Source organism: Cervus elaphus, chromosome 27 (assembly GCF_910594005.1).
Source record: "Cervus elaphus chromosome 27, mCerEla1.1, whole genome shotgun sequence".
NCBI classification, from domain to species: domain Eukaryota; kingdom Metazoa; phylum Chordata; class Mammalia; order Artiodactyla; family Cervidae; genus Cervus; species Cervus elaphus.
In genome coordinates this window covers 40,495,380-40,511,373 of record NC_057841.1, presented here as the reverse complement: position 1 = coordinate 40,511,373, position 15,994 = coordinate 40,495,380, and the positions used below count along the sequence as shown (strand labels likewise).

Genomic DNA, 15,994 nt, shown 5'->3' with positions numbered 1-15,994 from the left:
CTTATTTTTGCTTACTTTTTCTCTTTCTATTTCAAGGAGATTTGAAGAAACTTACTATGTTCCCTAGAGAAATGACTCGCTGGGAACCATTACAATGGCCGATGGATAAAACTTGGAAGAATCAGTGTGATTGTGTATTAGATGTTTAGAGAACAAATGGATACTTGGAGAACATAAAGCTTGGAAAATTCTCCTATGGATTTCAGACAGCAAAAATGTTCTTATGCATAATAGTTAGAGGTGTATATTTAGTTAAACAAATGCTGGGTTGAATTTGAAATATATTCAAAGTGAATATATATATATAAGTGAAATATATTCTTTTATATACATTGATTGGGTAGCTCACAAGTTGACCCTCAGTTATGAGTGGAGACCTATATTGCACTTGAAAGACCATTTGAAAATACCTAGTTTCTCATAGACAAAATGTCATTGGAAAGAGGCTAAGACAATCCATGACAAAATGTGCCTGGCCTTTGGAATCCAAATATCTCTGAATGAAGGGCATTTATTTATTTATTTATTTTAATGAAGGGCATTTATGTCATTTACTAACTGTGTGCTCATTGGTAAATGACTTTACCTCTCAAAGCCTCAGTTTCCTTAGCTGTGGATGATATGGTACCTACCTCCCAGGATAATATGAGAATTAAATGAGATCATGTATGTAAAGTGCCTATCAGAGTGTCTGGCACTTGTCGGCTCTCAACAGTGTTAATTGTAGTTATCATCAAGAAAAGAATTATAAAGCAGGCTACAATAGTGGGTCTGTTCAATATTTTGATAGATACAAGCTATCTGTGTTAAGTTGATGTAATATCACATGAATCACATGTAATATCACACAGAATATATGCTCAGTACATATATTCTGAACAATGAGCTTTCAAATTATTACTACCAGTAACAGTAGTTGACATTTACTAAGTCTTCATTTGACGCAATAACTAGGTTAAGTGTTTTCTCTGCATTATTGATCTCCACAGCAGTCCCATAATTTGGATGCTATTATTGCCATTTTATAGAGAAAGAAAATGAAGTTTAAGGAGAAATAAACTGCTTAAAGTTACATGGCTATTGAGTGCCATTGACGGCCTAGAACCAAGATCTGGTCTGAGTCCGAAGTGCAGGTTCTCGACACCAGGTAACATCACCTCTGAATTTGTGAAGTGGTCTAAAATCAAAGAAAGAGAATCTCTTGTTAGATAGAGTGACCATACTCTGACTTTAGGTGAGATAAAACATGATGCTTCTTAAAGGGTCAGTTAATGAATAGGGAATCAAAGATTCAAACTTGAAGCTATAATATGACCTACTTGGTAAATTTTCCTGAAATGAGAGAAATGGTGACTGGGTATCATCAAGGCAAAGTTTCCACCACGTGTAACCCATGTCTTCTCTGCTTGCCTCTAGTCAGCCCCCTGTTCTTTCTTCACATTATGTCTCCTAAATGTATTGCTCATGGATTATGAACAGCACATTCAGAACCATATCTTGGTATTAAAATTCCATGAAGTTCATTTTGGGAATCAAATTACTACACCTATTTTTAGCTCTCAACACAAACCACTCTTTCCATTACACTTTTAAATATGCTGTGGTAAAATGATGTTGAAAATAGCTCATACAGCCAAATAAAAGCCCTACGTTTAGCTTAATCAGACCAGACCCACTGACTGGCATGAACGTCATTATATTACTGTGGCAGCTACCTGCCAGGGCCTTCCTCTTCCTTTCCGTTCAGGACTGCACTCCCCATTTGCTGCTATATTTATCTACTCTCTTAGCCATAAAAGGCTGGCTGTGTGGCTCTGACATTCTACTGCCTGACCACATGCATTATTTTTGAACTGGCCCCCAGGGTCCTGTCTTTTTAGCCCTGACTCTTAACTTTTTCTTGGATTCGACCTACGTGGGTTTTTCACTGTCTCATCCAGCCCCCACGGTCACATCGGAACATTTCCACCACCATCAATCCTTTGCAAACTGGTAAGTGTGACCTTGAGGCAGAAGAATGCACTTGATATTTTACGTGCTCAACAGCACTGCGGTGTGTGTGGTTTCTGTCTTCTGAGCTCAGCAGTTTTCTCCAAGAGATGTCAGAATAGCAGAGAAATGGGAAAGTGGAGCTCCAGGGAAGGAATGTGAACAGCAGGGTGACAGTTTGTGCTGGCACAGCTCTTCTCAGATCAGTAGATTCTTTTAAAATTAAGCTACTGTTCCTGGAGCTATAAAGAGACAGTAGCTGTCTGAGATAGAACTGTAAGTGTGAGTCAAGTACTCTTTCCAAGTTACAGTTCAGTGGTTTGGTTGAAATCTGGAATGGGTGAGCAAACAGGAAATCATGTGTTTTCCATCCTCCATAAGCCTAGAGTACTGCCTGATTACAAGTTTGATCAAAAGGAGTAGGTTAACTCTGAAGTCTCAAGTTTCTAATTCAGTGATTTTTGCCCTGACAATGCCATGTGGATACATGTAAGGGTGCGTTGGGGGGATTTCTAATTGGAAAATGGCTAAGCAGTATTTCAGAGGCAACACAGATCCCTGCATCATGACCCTAAAGTTCACACTTTCTGTGAAGAATTTTTATAGCTTTCAGCCTCTAACACCTGTCCAAAAGTATTGTGTCACAATTACAACTACAGAGTTAACTGTTTCTTCCTAAATTCCCAAATTATTTTCAGGGAAAAAAACCCCCACAGATTTTAAAGGAATGGAAGACAACCAAACCATCTTCCCTCCCAACGCACTCTAGCTATCATGTGTTGGGGGATAATCCTCACTTACTTAATGAAGAGAAGGTAGTTGTACCTTCGTTCCAGAGGTCAGAGCTGTGACAACCAGCTCCGCTGACATAGTGTCAAAGCCTGTTTACTTGCAATATATCATCTGTGTGCTTGGAATATTCAGTACTTTTAAAAGTAAATAAAAGTAAATATACTGGGGGAAAATAGAAATAAAGAGAATGGGAAATAGAATTGAGGCACGACATTTAAAGATTTATTTTGTGAAAATTAGCAGCATTTCAAGTTATTTGGGTTCTGAATTTAGCTTATAACATAATACACAAGAAGGTCATTCATTGTTTATTTGGACATCATTCAAATAACATTTGCTGTGTTGCAGTATACTATGTATCATTACACAAATTTATGGAATATCTTTATAAATGCCTAGATATACTTCTATATTAATATAGTCTACACTTTTTTCTATAAAAATTTGTCTAGTAATTATTCATTATACCTGATCATTATTCATATATTTTAAAATAGAAAATAGCAGTCTATTTAAGGGTTGAAGCAAAAGTTGTTTGCTAGTAGCTATTTTTTTCCTCCTAGGAAATGCCATGTAGACCGATATCTTCCATGAGCCTTAACATAAATATTTCTGGAGTGAAGTTTGCTGGATTTTCTTCTTTAGGGAATACATGCCTACTTTTCGCTTCAAGTAAAAAGATTTTAAGCTTGACCAAAAAAATGTAGCAAGTTTAGAAGGATTCAGTCCTCATTTAAAATTTTTTTAAAAGATTTGAAAAATTGATTACAACTAATTTTACATGTAAACAATTTAGGATATGCACAGAAGCATTAAAGATGAAAAGGAGTGGCTTTCATGAAACTATGACTTCATCCAGGGTTATCAGTATGACTGATAGGCTCCTGTCAGTGGACAGATTTCTAAAGAAAGATAATGCAATCTGAAGTCTCCCCTCTCTATGCTAAGCAAACCTATCTTTGATTTTCAATAGAACTGTTAGCTCAAATTCACAATGCAAACTGCTACACTGCTGACTGACTTTCTTGCTTCTTTAATATAGGAAGACTAGGAGGCTTTATATTCTTAATGGAATTTTTCTGGCTTGACACCATACTTTTTGATGCATTTGTGAGATTTGAGAGGGCTTGTTATATGGCAATATGAGCATCCTTCAGGATCAGTCCTAGGACTTTCATTCTCTCTTTTTTTCTCTTTTGGCATTGTATACCATCTGTATGCTGGTGAGTCCCAAATGTAGGTTTCCATCCTGGACCTTTACCCTGTATTCCTGAGTGATATGTCCAACATCCCACCTTATCTCTCCACTTGGGTGTCTAGCAGGTATCTCAAATGTAGAATGTCTCAAACCAGGTTCCTCTTCTTCCATCCCGAACTGCTGTTTTCTTACAATCCTGCTCATCTCAGTTCATAGCAGCTTTACTCTTCCAGTTACTCAGGCAAAGTCCTTGGAGCTGTCACTCACTCCTCTCTTCCTTTCATACCCTATTACAGAACTTTCAGCAAATGCTATTGATTCTACCTACAAAACATGTGGAGTTGGATCCCTTCTCACACTTCACAGCTACCACTATAATCTTTAGCGTGGACTATCGCAGTGACCTTTATATAAATTTGCTAGGGCTGCCGTAACAAAGCACCAGAGACCAGATGGTTTAAACAACAGAAACTTATCTTCTCACAATTCCAGAGGTTAGAAATCTGACATCAAAGAATCAGCTGGGTTGGTCTTTTCTGAGGCCTCTCTCCCTGGTTTGTAGATAGTCCATCTTCTTGTGTCTTCCCTCTGCATATGTACATATCTGTGTCCTGATTTCCTCTTCTTATAGCAATGGCAATCATGTCCTGTTGGATTAGAACCTCAATTTAACTTCATTTCTTCTGTAAAGATCCTACCTCCAAATCCAGTCACGAGGTTAGGACTTCAAATACGGGTTTGGGGAGATACAACTCAGTCCATGGCAGCCTTCTCATTGGCCTCCTGACTTTCACTCTTGTCCCTCAAGAATCTATTCTCAGGCTCAGCAAGAGCATTTCTCAGCTCAGAACCTTCCAGTGATTCCTTACTCCTTTCAGAATAAAAGTCTAAGTCCTTACACTACCTGTAGGACACTACCCTCCTCCCTCCCCCGTCCCTGATGTCATCTTCTGTACCTCTCCTTGCACCCTTTCACTCCTCGCAGCCTCACTGGCCTACTTGCCTTTCCTGGAGTACAATACAACAGGCAGGCTCACAAGCCCCCAGGGCCCATGCGATGGTCTTCCATCCAGAATGCTTCTCCCGTCCCAGATATTCTCATGCTCAGGTGTTACCTTCATCCTCAGTCATCACCATTATCCCTGATGATGCTGCTTAGATGGCATCCCATTCCACATTCCTATTTTATTTTTCTCTGTAGCATTAAGCAGGTTCTAATATACTCTACACTTTATTTTCTCTATTTGTCTATCACTTGCAATAGAATATAAGGTTCTATATAGGGTTATCAGAGCAGGAATTTTGTTATTTTGTTCATCTATCTCCTAGGCTCAGTGTAGGTGCTCAGTAATTATTTGCTGAATAAAAATCACATTGGCTGGACACAGGCTGTCCACTATTACCCAATCTCTCAGGTAAAGTCCCCATCAGAAGGAAATGCCAGAAAATTAGAAATAAATATGATGAAAGTGGGCTTCCAGGTGGCACAGTGATAAAGAATCTGCCTGACAGTGCAGAAGAAGCAGGAGACTCAGGTTCGATCCCTGGGTCGGGAAGATCCTCTGGACAAGAAAATGACAGCTCACTCCAGTATTCTTGCCTGGACAGAGGAGCCTGGTGGGCTACAGTTCAAGGGGTCGCAGAGAGTCAGACACGACAGAACATTTACATGTATCCACTGAAATAGCACAGCAGGGAAAGTTTGTAAAGATCTCCTAGGTATTTAAAAAGAAGAAGAAGGCAGCACAGTGATAGAAGGGGGTACATCAGGGCTCTGAAGCAGGGAGTTAACTGAGTGAACAGCTAAACTAACCTTCACATCATTTTCCACTTAACTCTTTGGAAGAAAAAAAAGAGTAGTAATTTTCACCTGCTGATTTAGATGACTTATTCTTGAGAGTTCGTTCCTTAAGAGTTCACCCCAAACCTGTTGCTTTCTCACAGCTTGCCTGGATCCCTGGGGGCACACGATGTCTCTGCCGTTTTATCAGAAACTTCACCAGCACTATGACCGCAGCTACCGCAACAGGGACCTCAGCACCACCATGAGCCAGTACCAGCAGGAGAAGAAAAGCTCAGCCATCTACACCCATGGCTCCACCGCCTACAGCAGCCGCTCCTCCGCTGCCCACCGCCAGGAGTCAGCGGCCTTCAGCCAGGCGTCCGCCGCATCCTACCAGCATCAGGCCTCCCGGGCCTCCGAGTTCGCCCTCTCCTCTGCAGCCAGTCACAAGGCGGCGTCAGCCTACGACTACGGCTACTCCCATGGGTAGGTGCAAAGCAGCCTTACAAACTTGGGGCAAAGCCGAGCTCTCTGAATACTCCAGCCCCGCCTTACGCCCCAGGTTACTTTTTCCTTTCTTCTTGAGTCTGGCAGCCCTACCTTTAAACCAGGTGTGGAGCAAGGCCTAAACTTGTATTTGGCAGGCCTGGGACTTATGTCTTGGATTCCCCTTTCCCTTGCTTGCTTGAGTTTCACAAAGAGCTTCGCAGTCACCCTGGGGTGTCTTGGTTGAATTGCCAACTGCGATATTGCTAGAAGCAGAGAAGTTTTGCCACAGGTTGTGTTCAACATTCAGCAGCAGAAGAGTTGGGAGATCTCATTTCCGACACTCACCGCAGGTTTCCTGGCCCTCACAACTTTCAACTTAGATGAGAATAGGATTTAAAATTCACAGACCACAGGAACCCAAACTGCAGCAGAGATGTGTTCTATTCTTTCTGTATCTGAAAGCCAGCGTCGAAGTTCCAAACTCTTATTCAAGCAGCAAATATTTTCTTTAGCCAGTGCATTTTATAAAAACATGGCCCTATCTCAGTCAGCCTAACAATACCAGGAACAAACCTATATTCTGAGAGGATTAGATTTATCAACCCATTGCCATGAGGGAGACCCCACACCAGAGGAAAAGAGAGACTTTCACAAACTCACAGGCTTCGAGAATAAGCTTATGGTTGCCCAAGAGGAGGATACGGGGAAGGAGAAGAGGAGGATAAAGAGTTTGGGATGGACATGTACACATTGCTATATTTAAAGCATTAAAACAGATAGCCAACAAAGTCCTACTATATAGCACATGGAACTCTACTCAATGTTATGTGGCAGCCTGGGTGGGAGGGAGATTAGGGGGAGAATGGATACATGTATATGTATGGCTGAGTCCCTTTGCTGTTCACACAAAACTATCACAACAGTGTTAATCGGCTATACCCCAAAACAAATTTAAAGTTTAAAAAAAGAAAAGAAAAAGAGGGTTTCAGTAGGATTCTAGGAAGAGTGGGCTTTGGATGCAGGTCTGGTCTAAAAAGTGAATCCAAAAAAAAAAGTGAATCAGTGTCCTGTTGCTTTGGAAACAGTCGAGTTGAGATAAATGAGGACTGTTGTATCGAGAAATCTCTTAGATGGAGCCCAGCACATGGGCTGAGAACTGAATCTGCTTCTGAGGTCTTCCACGCAAAGAGGCAATATCTCATTCTTCCTAATAAAATTTCAAACAATAAACCTGCTTATAATTGTTGATATTGGAGAAGAAAGTTGCTTGGCGAGTCTTTGGTCATGCAGAAGAGGTTGTCAGAACCCTCTACTGCAGCAGTGTCACTGGGAGAAGTGTTTCCTGTGAACCCTGATGTTGGCTTCTCTGTGTCTTGTTCCAGCCTGATGAATGCTGACTGGATCCGTACTTTCTCAGTCCAAGCCAGTTTTTATTTTCTCAGTATCCCGAGCGAAACGTGTCATGGGGATTAAAAAACACTTGCAAGATTCATGTGATTTTATTAAATGTCTATCTATAGTCCACAGAAAGAATTGTTGAACTTCCAAACGTAAGAATTCCTGGGCTGTGTGGTCAGTTACCAGCTGCTGCCTCAGATCTCCTCTGTCTGGCATATATTGCATTGTTTGTTATAAACAGATATTATTTTAAGTCTTATACAATTTAAGTCCACAAAATATCTGTCGGGATAGCTGGGAGAGGTGTTTACTTCTAGGAATTAGAAAAGTGATTGAGGACATAATACAGTGGTTTGTATGAACAGAAGTAAGGACTGGTTCTGAAGGCAGAAACTCCTGTATCCCTGTGGGTTAAACAGCACCTGAGGTACAGCTGTGCTTTTGGGGGTGCGGTGCCGACCTCCTGGGAGCTTCTGCACATCCAGTACCAAAGTCTCTGGAATTACCTGCAGTGTATGAAGGCAACATTCTGAAATTCCACTTAAAATGGAATAGGATCGTTTTCCAATCCCACTTTCACGGGTTATGTGTGCCATGGGATATTCATAAGGACTTCGAATTGGCTGCAGATATGGAAATACTGTCAGGGAGGAGGTGAATTCATTTCTTTTGGCTCTTGTTTCAAATGACCTGCTTTCCAAACGAAACAGGAATGGGCACCGTGCTATGTGATAGTACCACATGTTCTCCTGAAGAATGTTACATACATGTGTTTAAGAATCTCACTTAGGAAAGCAGCTGTCTTGTAATAGAGAGGATTATGTTTTAAATATCCATTTTCCTAGTCCATCTGTGCTGAATCTACAGAAAATGTAGAAAATGGGTGTTTTCATTACTGTACAATTTTTAAGCTAACTCATGTTAGCTTATTTCATTCCCCCAATGCTGTAGAGTCTATAGAGTTTTATGAATTTGTTATTTAAAGAGAGGTTTTTTTCTTAAATTCTATTCCTAAATTCTTCTTTTAACCATATACACACCATTCATATTTATTTACAGTCTGATAAATCATATCAAACATTAGTAATTGAAACTTTGAGCATCTTTGTATTTTATCCAGAAAACATTTGCTCTATTTTGTCTTTGGAAGACTTAGCCATATTAGTTATAAACAACCTCAGATAATAAACTTTCTGTAGGAAGTAGAACTGTAATTATTTCTATGGTCAACCTTACATCTTGTTCCTTCTTGCTATTTAAGTGTTTATGTAGGTAGATTGGTGTTTGTTAATGGCTTGGTATGTTTGAACAACTCCACTTCTTAGTAGAAATGTGGACCTAAAAAGAAGAAAGGGAAGATGCCAATATTTTTTCCTTTGGGTATTGCAATGTAAAAGAAAAGAAAGCTAACCTAATCCTGGGGGTATTTTAGTTTTTCTTTTTTAGACCTAGAGCTAACAGGTGCAGATAATATTCTTTGAACATTTCAAAATCTTTATAATTCTTTCAGGTTGTATTTTTGATTTTTCAAAATGGAGCAACTTTTCCCTGCTGAATGAAATCTTTTGGGGTTGTGAAGAGTGTTGTTAATTAAAACTGGTGTGGAGTTGGAAATGCAGCTCTGTGGAATGTATGTGAACACTGGGCCTGATCCATTTTTAGCCTCTGCTTTGTAGTTGGACGTCCTGGTAGTAAAGTGGAAACTATGGAGATTTATATGTGCCCACAGCTTGGCTGACCTCCGTTAAATCTTAGGAACAATGGCTTGTTCAGTGTCACTGTGGTTTTAGCTCAGATCGGTTACCAGCTGCATTCTGAGCCAAGAGTTGTAAATTAAATTCTGGAAGGCTTATTCTAAATGCCTTTGTTCTTAGTCACAGTGAGGGAAAAACTAAATTAAAGAAAGTGATTCAGGAAAACAAAAATGATATAAGACTATTGTTTTATGTTAATAATTCACAAATACTGTTAGAGATTAAAGGAGAAATGGTACTCATGACCACTTTGCAACCATTATGCGAGGGTTCTTAGCCTCTGTCTGTGAATAGGTTTCAACAGAGTTTTGTATGATTTGAAATTATATGTAAGATGAGATTTTTTTTTTTTTTGGTGAGAGAGACCCTAGCTTTCATCATATTGTCAGAGAACTCTGTGACTCAACAAAGGTCACCACCACTGCACTAGAAAATCTGCATAAAAATATCAGACAGCCCAGTGTGTGAGCTGATGATTCCTTCCTAGGGCCAATATTACAGGGAATTAGGATGAAATAAGGCAGATGTTTACAGGGAATGTGGTATATGGAAACCAGTGTTTTCAAAATCCTCTGTATTGAATAATATGGGAAGAAAAAAGAACTATTTTGTTATGCTTGATAAGTAGGAATGAATAACTTCCAGAGGACAACACAGCATATTTCTTGGATGATGGGTCTCTCAACCCTCTGAGGTTATGGTAGACACGTGATTGTCTGATTCTAAGCAGATTAAACTCCACCCCTTACAGTGCTTCCCTGGTGGCTCAGTCAGAAAAGAATCTGCCAGCAATGCAGGAGACCAGGGTTCAATCCCTGGGTTGGGAAGTTCCCCTGAAGAAGGAAATCGTAACCCACTTCAGTATCCTTGCCTGGGAAATTTCATGGACAGAGAAACCTGGTAGGCTACAGTCCAGGGGATCGCAAAGAATCCGATACAATTTAGCAACTAAATCAAGAGGGACTAAAACAAGAGCAACTAAATCAAGATATAGCCTCTTCTCTAAAGAAAGATTTAACTATCATGTATAAGGAAAAGGCACCATAGTTCATGGGTAGAAAATGTAGCATTCTGGGATTTGTCTTCTAGAACTTAAATACCAAGAAAATGATGAGCCATATTACTTCCTATATGGTAAGGAGAAAGTCTGGGGAAAATCCAAGGACAACAGAAAGCCAGTTACTATTTTATCCCCCTAGAAATGGGCCAGTTTGTTTTCAGTTTTACTTCTTTAAAGGGCAACTGAAAAAAAAAAAAGGCAACTGGTCTGTGTTCTGAATCCTCCAAACAAACCCTGAGTCCAAAGAGGGTAACATTCACTGGGCATCAATTTTCAACTCTCACTGCCGTAAATCTGCGGCTTGTTTGCGAAGAGAGAACTAGAAGTAGCACCCCTGGTGATACCAGTTTTTCATACAATTGGCAGTTTGTCATAGCTCCATAGAACTGTGGAATGCTAAAGAAGGAAGAGACTAAAAGCTCATCTAATTCAAGCCCTTCCTTCCACAGATAATGAGGCCCAGAAAGACAGGCTTCAACTCTCTGCTTCCTTTGTTATGTTCTACATTGAGAATACTATCCATCAGTCTCTTTTGCAGGCTAAATGCAAGTTTAGAGGATATAAGATGCCCCAAAATGGCATTAATCTTATGTAGGCAGGTGAATCAGGCTGTGAGAAGGAAGACATGTCCCCTTAAGGAGTAGGAATAGAGTGAGTAGCCAAAGGTGGAGGAAGGGCCATGCAGTCACCTCCCGGTGCCCAGAGGTGAAACGGTAGCTCCGTTCACTGCTGGCCGAGCAGTGGGTGTAACGGAGCCTCCCCGCGGAGATCCCCAAGCTCTGAGAGCCCAAGGGAACTGGTGCTGCAGACTTGACCTTTTCCACACCAGCCTTTCTGGGTGAAACAGGAGAAAGCAGGAGCACCTCAAATGAGGATCCATCTAATAGTTGATAAGTGCTCAGTGCTCAGTCCCTCCGTCATGTCCAAGTCTTTACGACCCCATCCACTAGCCTCCTTTGTCCATGGGATTTTCCAGGCAAGAATACTGGAGTGGGTTGCCTTGCCCTCCTCCAGGGGATCTTCTCAACCCAAGGATCTAACCCAGATCTCCCTCATTGCATGTGAGTTCTTTACCGTCTGAGCCACCAGGGAAGTCCATATACAGCAGTGCCAAGTTGTAAATATATAGAGAGAGGCAGTTTTACAGGAAAAAAATGGTAGAATAATAAAAATGAGTTCAGCTCTATTGTGGCCACTCAGTAAAGTCTAATAGCAATGTATAGATAAGTCAGCATTGAAAATGGAGCTTCTGTTTTCAAGCTTTTGCAAACACCTCTGTGTCATGCTGGGATGACCTACCCATCTTTCAATGTCCAGCTCTTCCACAAAGCCTTCCCTGATAGTCCCAGATAGAAATTGTCTCCAAGCCTGTAAATTCAACTTTTGTTTGCTCTGCTCTTTCTGCTTATCTGCCTGCCTGCCTTCTGTCTTTCCATCCTTTCTCCTTTGATTGACATAATACAATGCATCAGGCTGGTAGCATTTGCAACCCTACTAGACAGTAAAGGTCTCAGAAAACAAGTCTTTAATTTAATATGTAATCTTCATATCCCCCTCCCACACCAGTATCAAGCATAGAATTGTGCACACAGAGGATAAAAAGTTTTCTGTTGAATAAATGAAATTATTATGGAAAGTTAAGACTTTCTGTTTGAAATCTACCTTCTCTTGCACCTTTTAAAATATCAGCTTGTCTGTGTAGTAAGTTTATGTTTAACATTATAAGAAACAACTTAACTCTTTTCCAAAGCAATTATATCATTTTACATTCCCATACCAAGGTACAGGGATTCCAGCTTATCCACATTAGTTATTTTTACCCTGTCTTTTAGGTATGTGATGGAGTCTCACTGTGGTTTCACTTACTTAATAGCTAATGATGTTGACCATCTTTTTAATGTGTATGGTAGCCATTTGTGTACTTCATTGGTGAAATGCTTGTTCAAATCTTTTGCCCATTTTTAAACTGGATTTTTTTTTCTGCTTATTATTGAGTTGTCAGAGTTATTTAAATATTTGCTATATAATTCCTTTCTTAGATATATGTTCGGAAATACTTTCTCTCATTCTGCACCTTGCCTTTTCATTCTTTTAACAGTGTCCTTCAGATACCAGAACGTTTACATTTTGATGAAGTTCTATTTGTCATTTTTTTCCTTTTTGTCATGCTATTGGTGTTATGTCTAAGCATAATTTGACTTATTCAACATCACTGTCATTGTTGTTGTTGAGTCACTAAGTCATATCTGACTCTTCGTGACCCCTGGATTACAGCACACCAGGCTTCCCTGTCCTTTACGATCTCCTGGAATTTGCTCAAACTCATGTACTTTGAGTTGATGATGCCACCGAACCGTCTCATCCTCTGTCACCCACTTCACCTCCTGCCCTCAATCTTTCCCAGCATCAAGGTCTTTTCCAATCAGTCAGCTCTTCGCATCAGGTAGCCAGAGTATCGGAGCTTCATAGAGTTTCTCTTATCTTTTTTTTCTAAGAGTTTTATAATTTTAGCTTTACATTTAGAAATATCCATTTTGAATTTTTTTTTTTGGTATGTGATGTTAAGTTCTAAATTCATCCCTTCACATACAGATAGACTGTTGTCACCATTTGTTGAAAAGACTATCCTCTCCCCCTTAAATCATTTAGCTTCTTTATGAAAAATAAATTGACCATGTATGGCTGAGTCCCCTCACTATTCACCTGAAACTATCACATTGTTAATCGACTATATCCCAATAAAAATAAAATGTTTTAAAATAATAATAAAGAAAAAGAGCTTTGAAAAAAAAAGAAAAAGAGCTTTGGAAAGAAAAATATCAATTGACTGTAAATAAAAAGGTTTATTTACAGAATCTCAATTCTGTTGCATTGATCTGTATGCCTGTCCTTAGGCTAGTACCACACTTTCTTAACTATTGCTGCTTTATAAAAAGTTTTGAAATTGGTGGATTAAGTTCTCAAACTGAGTTCCTCTTTTACAAAAAAATTTTTGCCTATGTGGTTCCTTCATATTCCCATATAAATTTTAAGATCACCTTGTCAATTTCTACAAAGAGAAAAGTCTTCTGGTAATTTGATAAAAATTTTGTTGAAAACATAAATCAGTTTTGGAAAATATGCCGTTTTAACAGTGTGGACTCTTTCAATCCATGAACATGGATATTTATTTATTTAGATTTTTGTTTCACTTATCATATAATGTTTTGTAATCTGCAGTGTAAAGTCTTGTACTTCTATGTTAAAATTGTTCCTATTAAATATTTTATTCTTTTTGATAGAATTGTGAGTGGAGTTGTCTTAATTTTATTTTTTCATTGTTCACTGCTAGTAAACAGAAGTGTAATTGATTTTTGTGCTTTGATTCTATATCCTGTGACCTTGCTGAACTAATTTATTAGCATTAGCATTAGTGTGTATGTATATTTCTTAGCATTTTCTATATAAACGATTATATCATCTGTAACTAAAGTTAGACTTGCTTTCCAATTTTTCAGTTTAACTAATTGCCTCGACTATTCTTCACTGTGCTGTGAACTTCAGTACAATATTGGGTAGAAGTGGCAACAGCAAGCATCATAGCCTTGTTCCCCATCTTAGAAAGAAAGGATTTAGATTTTTACTATTAGATATGATACTAGTTATAGATTTTTCATAAATGACCTTTATCAGATTGAGGAAGTTCCCTTCTATTCCTATTTAGTTGAGAGTTTTTAACATGCAAGAAAGCTGAATTTTGTCAAAATTTTTTTGTACCTATTGAGATGATAATGTGGTTTTTGTTCTTTATTCTATTAATATAGTGTATTACACTAATTGATTTTAAGATATTAAATCAACCTTGCATCCCTGGGCTAATTTCTGCTTGGTTTTATATGTTGCTGAATTCAGTTTACTGATATTTTGTGAAGGATTTTTGTGCCTATGTGTATGAGGGATATTGGTTTGTAGTTTTTAAAAAAAATATAATGTCTTTGGCTTTGATATCAGGTAGTACTAGCCTTATAGAAAAAGTTGGGAAGTGTTTCCTTCTCTTCTGTTTTTTAAAAAATATGGAAATGATTGGTTTGTTTCTTCCTTAAATAGTTCATGTAATTTGTCAATGAAACCATTTAGGCCTGGGCTATCCATTGTGCATGGATTTAAAATATATATATATATTTATTTATTTGGCTGCATTGGGTCTTAGTTGTGGCACGTGGGCTCTCTAGTATGTGGAATTAGTTGCTCCATAGCATGTGGGATCTTAGTTCCCTGACCAGGGATGAAATCTGGGCCCCCTGCATTGCAAGGAGGATTCTTAACCCCTGGACCAGCAGGGAAGTCCTAGTGCATAGATAAATTACTAATTCAATTTCCTTATTTGTTATTGAGCTGTTATGATTTTTAATTTCTTCTTGAGTTAGTTTTGGTCATTTAAATCTTTATGGGAATTTTTCCATTTCATTTAAGTCATCTAATTTTTTGGCATAAATGCATTTATCATGTTTCCTTATGATATATGAGAGATTTGCTTTAGCATTTCTTGAAAGGCAGGTCTGCTAGCAATGAATTCTCTATCTTTGTCAATGTCTTTACTTTGTTTTCAGTTTTGAGTAGTGGTTTTGCTGGATATAAAATTCTTGATGTAGTTTTCCCTCCAGCACTTAAATATGTCATACAAATGTCTTCTGAGATGTATAGTTTTTGATGTGAAATTAGTCATTAATACCTTGTTCCCTTATATGTGATGAATCATTTTACTCTTGCTACTTTCTAGTTTTCTCTCTGGCTTTGGCTTTCAACAGTTTGACTATGATATGTCTACATGTGTATCTCTTTGGGAGTATCATACTTGGGTTTGTTGAGCATCTTGGATTCACAGAGTACTATTTTTACACAAATTTGGGGAATTTTAAGCCATTATTTCTTCAAATATCTTTTCCTGCCCTTTCTCTCTTTCTCCTCTTTCTGGTACTACCGTTACTCATATTGTGGTATATTTGATGTTGTCTGACAACATATTTTTTCTTCATCCTTTTTCTGTTTTTTTAGATTAGTTTCTATCTTCAGCTTACCTGATTATTTTATTCTTTTATATAAAATCTTTTGGGCCCCTTTAATAACTTTTTCATTTAAGTTATTGTACTTTTAAACTCCAGAATATCCATTTGACCTTATTTTACAATTCCTATCTTTTTGTTGACATTCTTTCTTTTTGAGTCATTATTATAATACTTTCCTTTAATTATTTAAACATGGTTTCCTTAATTAGCCTTTGAATATAGTTCCTTTATTTTGAACATATTTCTAATTACTGTTTTGAAGTCTTTGTCTGCTAAAGCCAATATCAGGGTGCACTTGGAGACAATTTTTATTTACTGCTTTTTTTCTTCTAGCGTGCATCACACTTTTCTATTTCTTGTCATGTCTCATAATTTTTTTGTTGTTGAAAATAGGGCATAATAGATAACATATCGTAATAATTCTGGATTCTGAATTTTTCCCAAATGTGTTGCTGCTGTGTTTTGTTTAATTACTTGCCTAAACAC

At 38.4% G+C, this 15,994-nt stretch overlaps 1 protein-coding gene across 2 annotated transcripts in view; it reads left to right on the top strand.

Annotated features, from left to right (window-relative positions):
- The first annotated feature begins 1,756 nt into the window (after positions 1-1,756).
- The window catches only part of MYOM1 (myomesin 1), a 118,352-nt gene continuing 104,114 nt past the window's right edge, over positions 1,757-15,994 (top strand). Inside the window, exons 1-2 of one of the 2 annotated variants that reach the window (XM_043889108.1) lie at positions 1,757-1,992; positions 5,924-6,248. In XM_043889108.1, coding sequence (XP_043745043.1) covers positions 5,950-6,248 — 299 coding nt within the window. In that variant the 5' untranslated portion in view covers positions 1,757-1,992; positions 5,924-5,949. The remainder of the gene's footprint in view (positions 1,993-5,923; positions 6,249-15,994) is intronic. The other variant, XM_043889107.1, reaches the window with a different exon arrangement.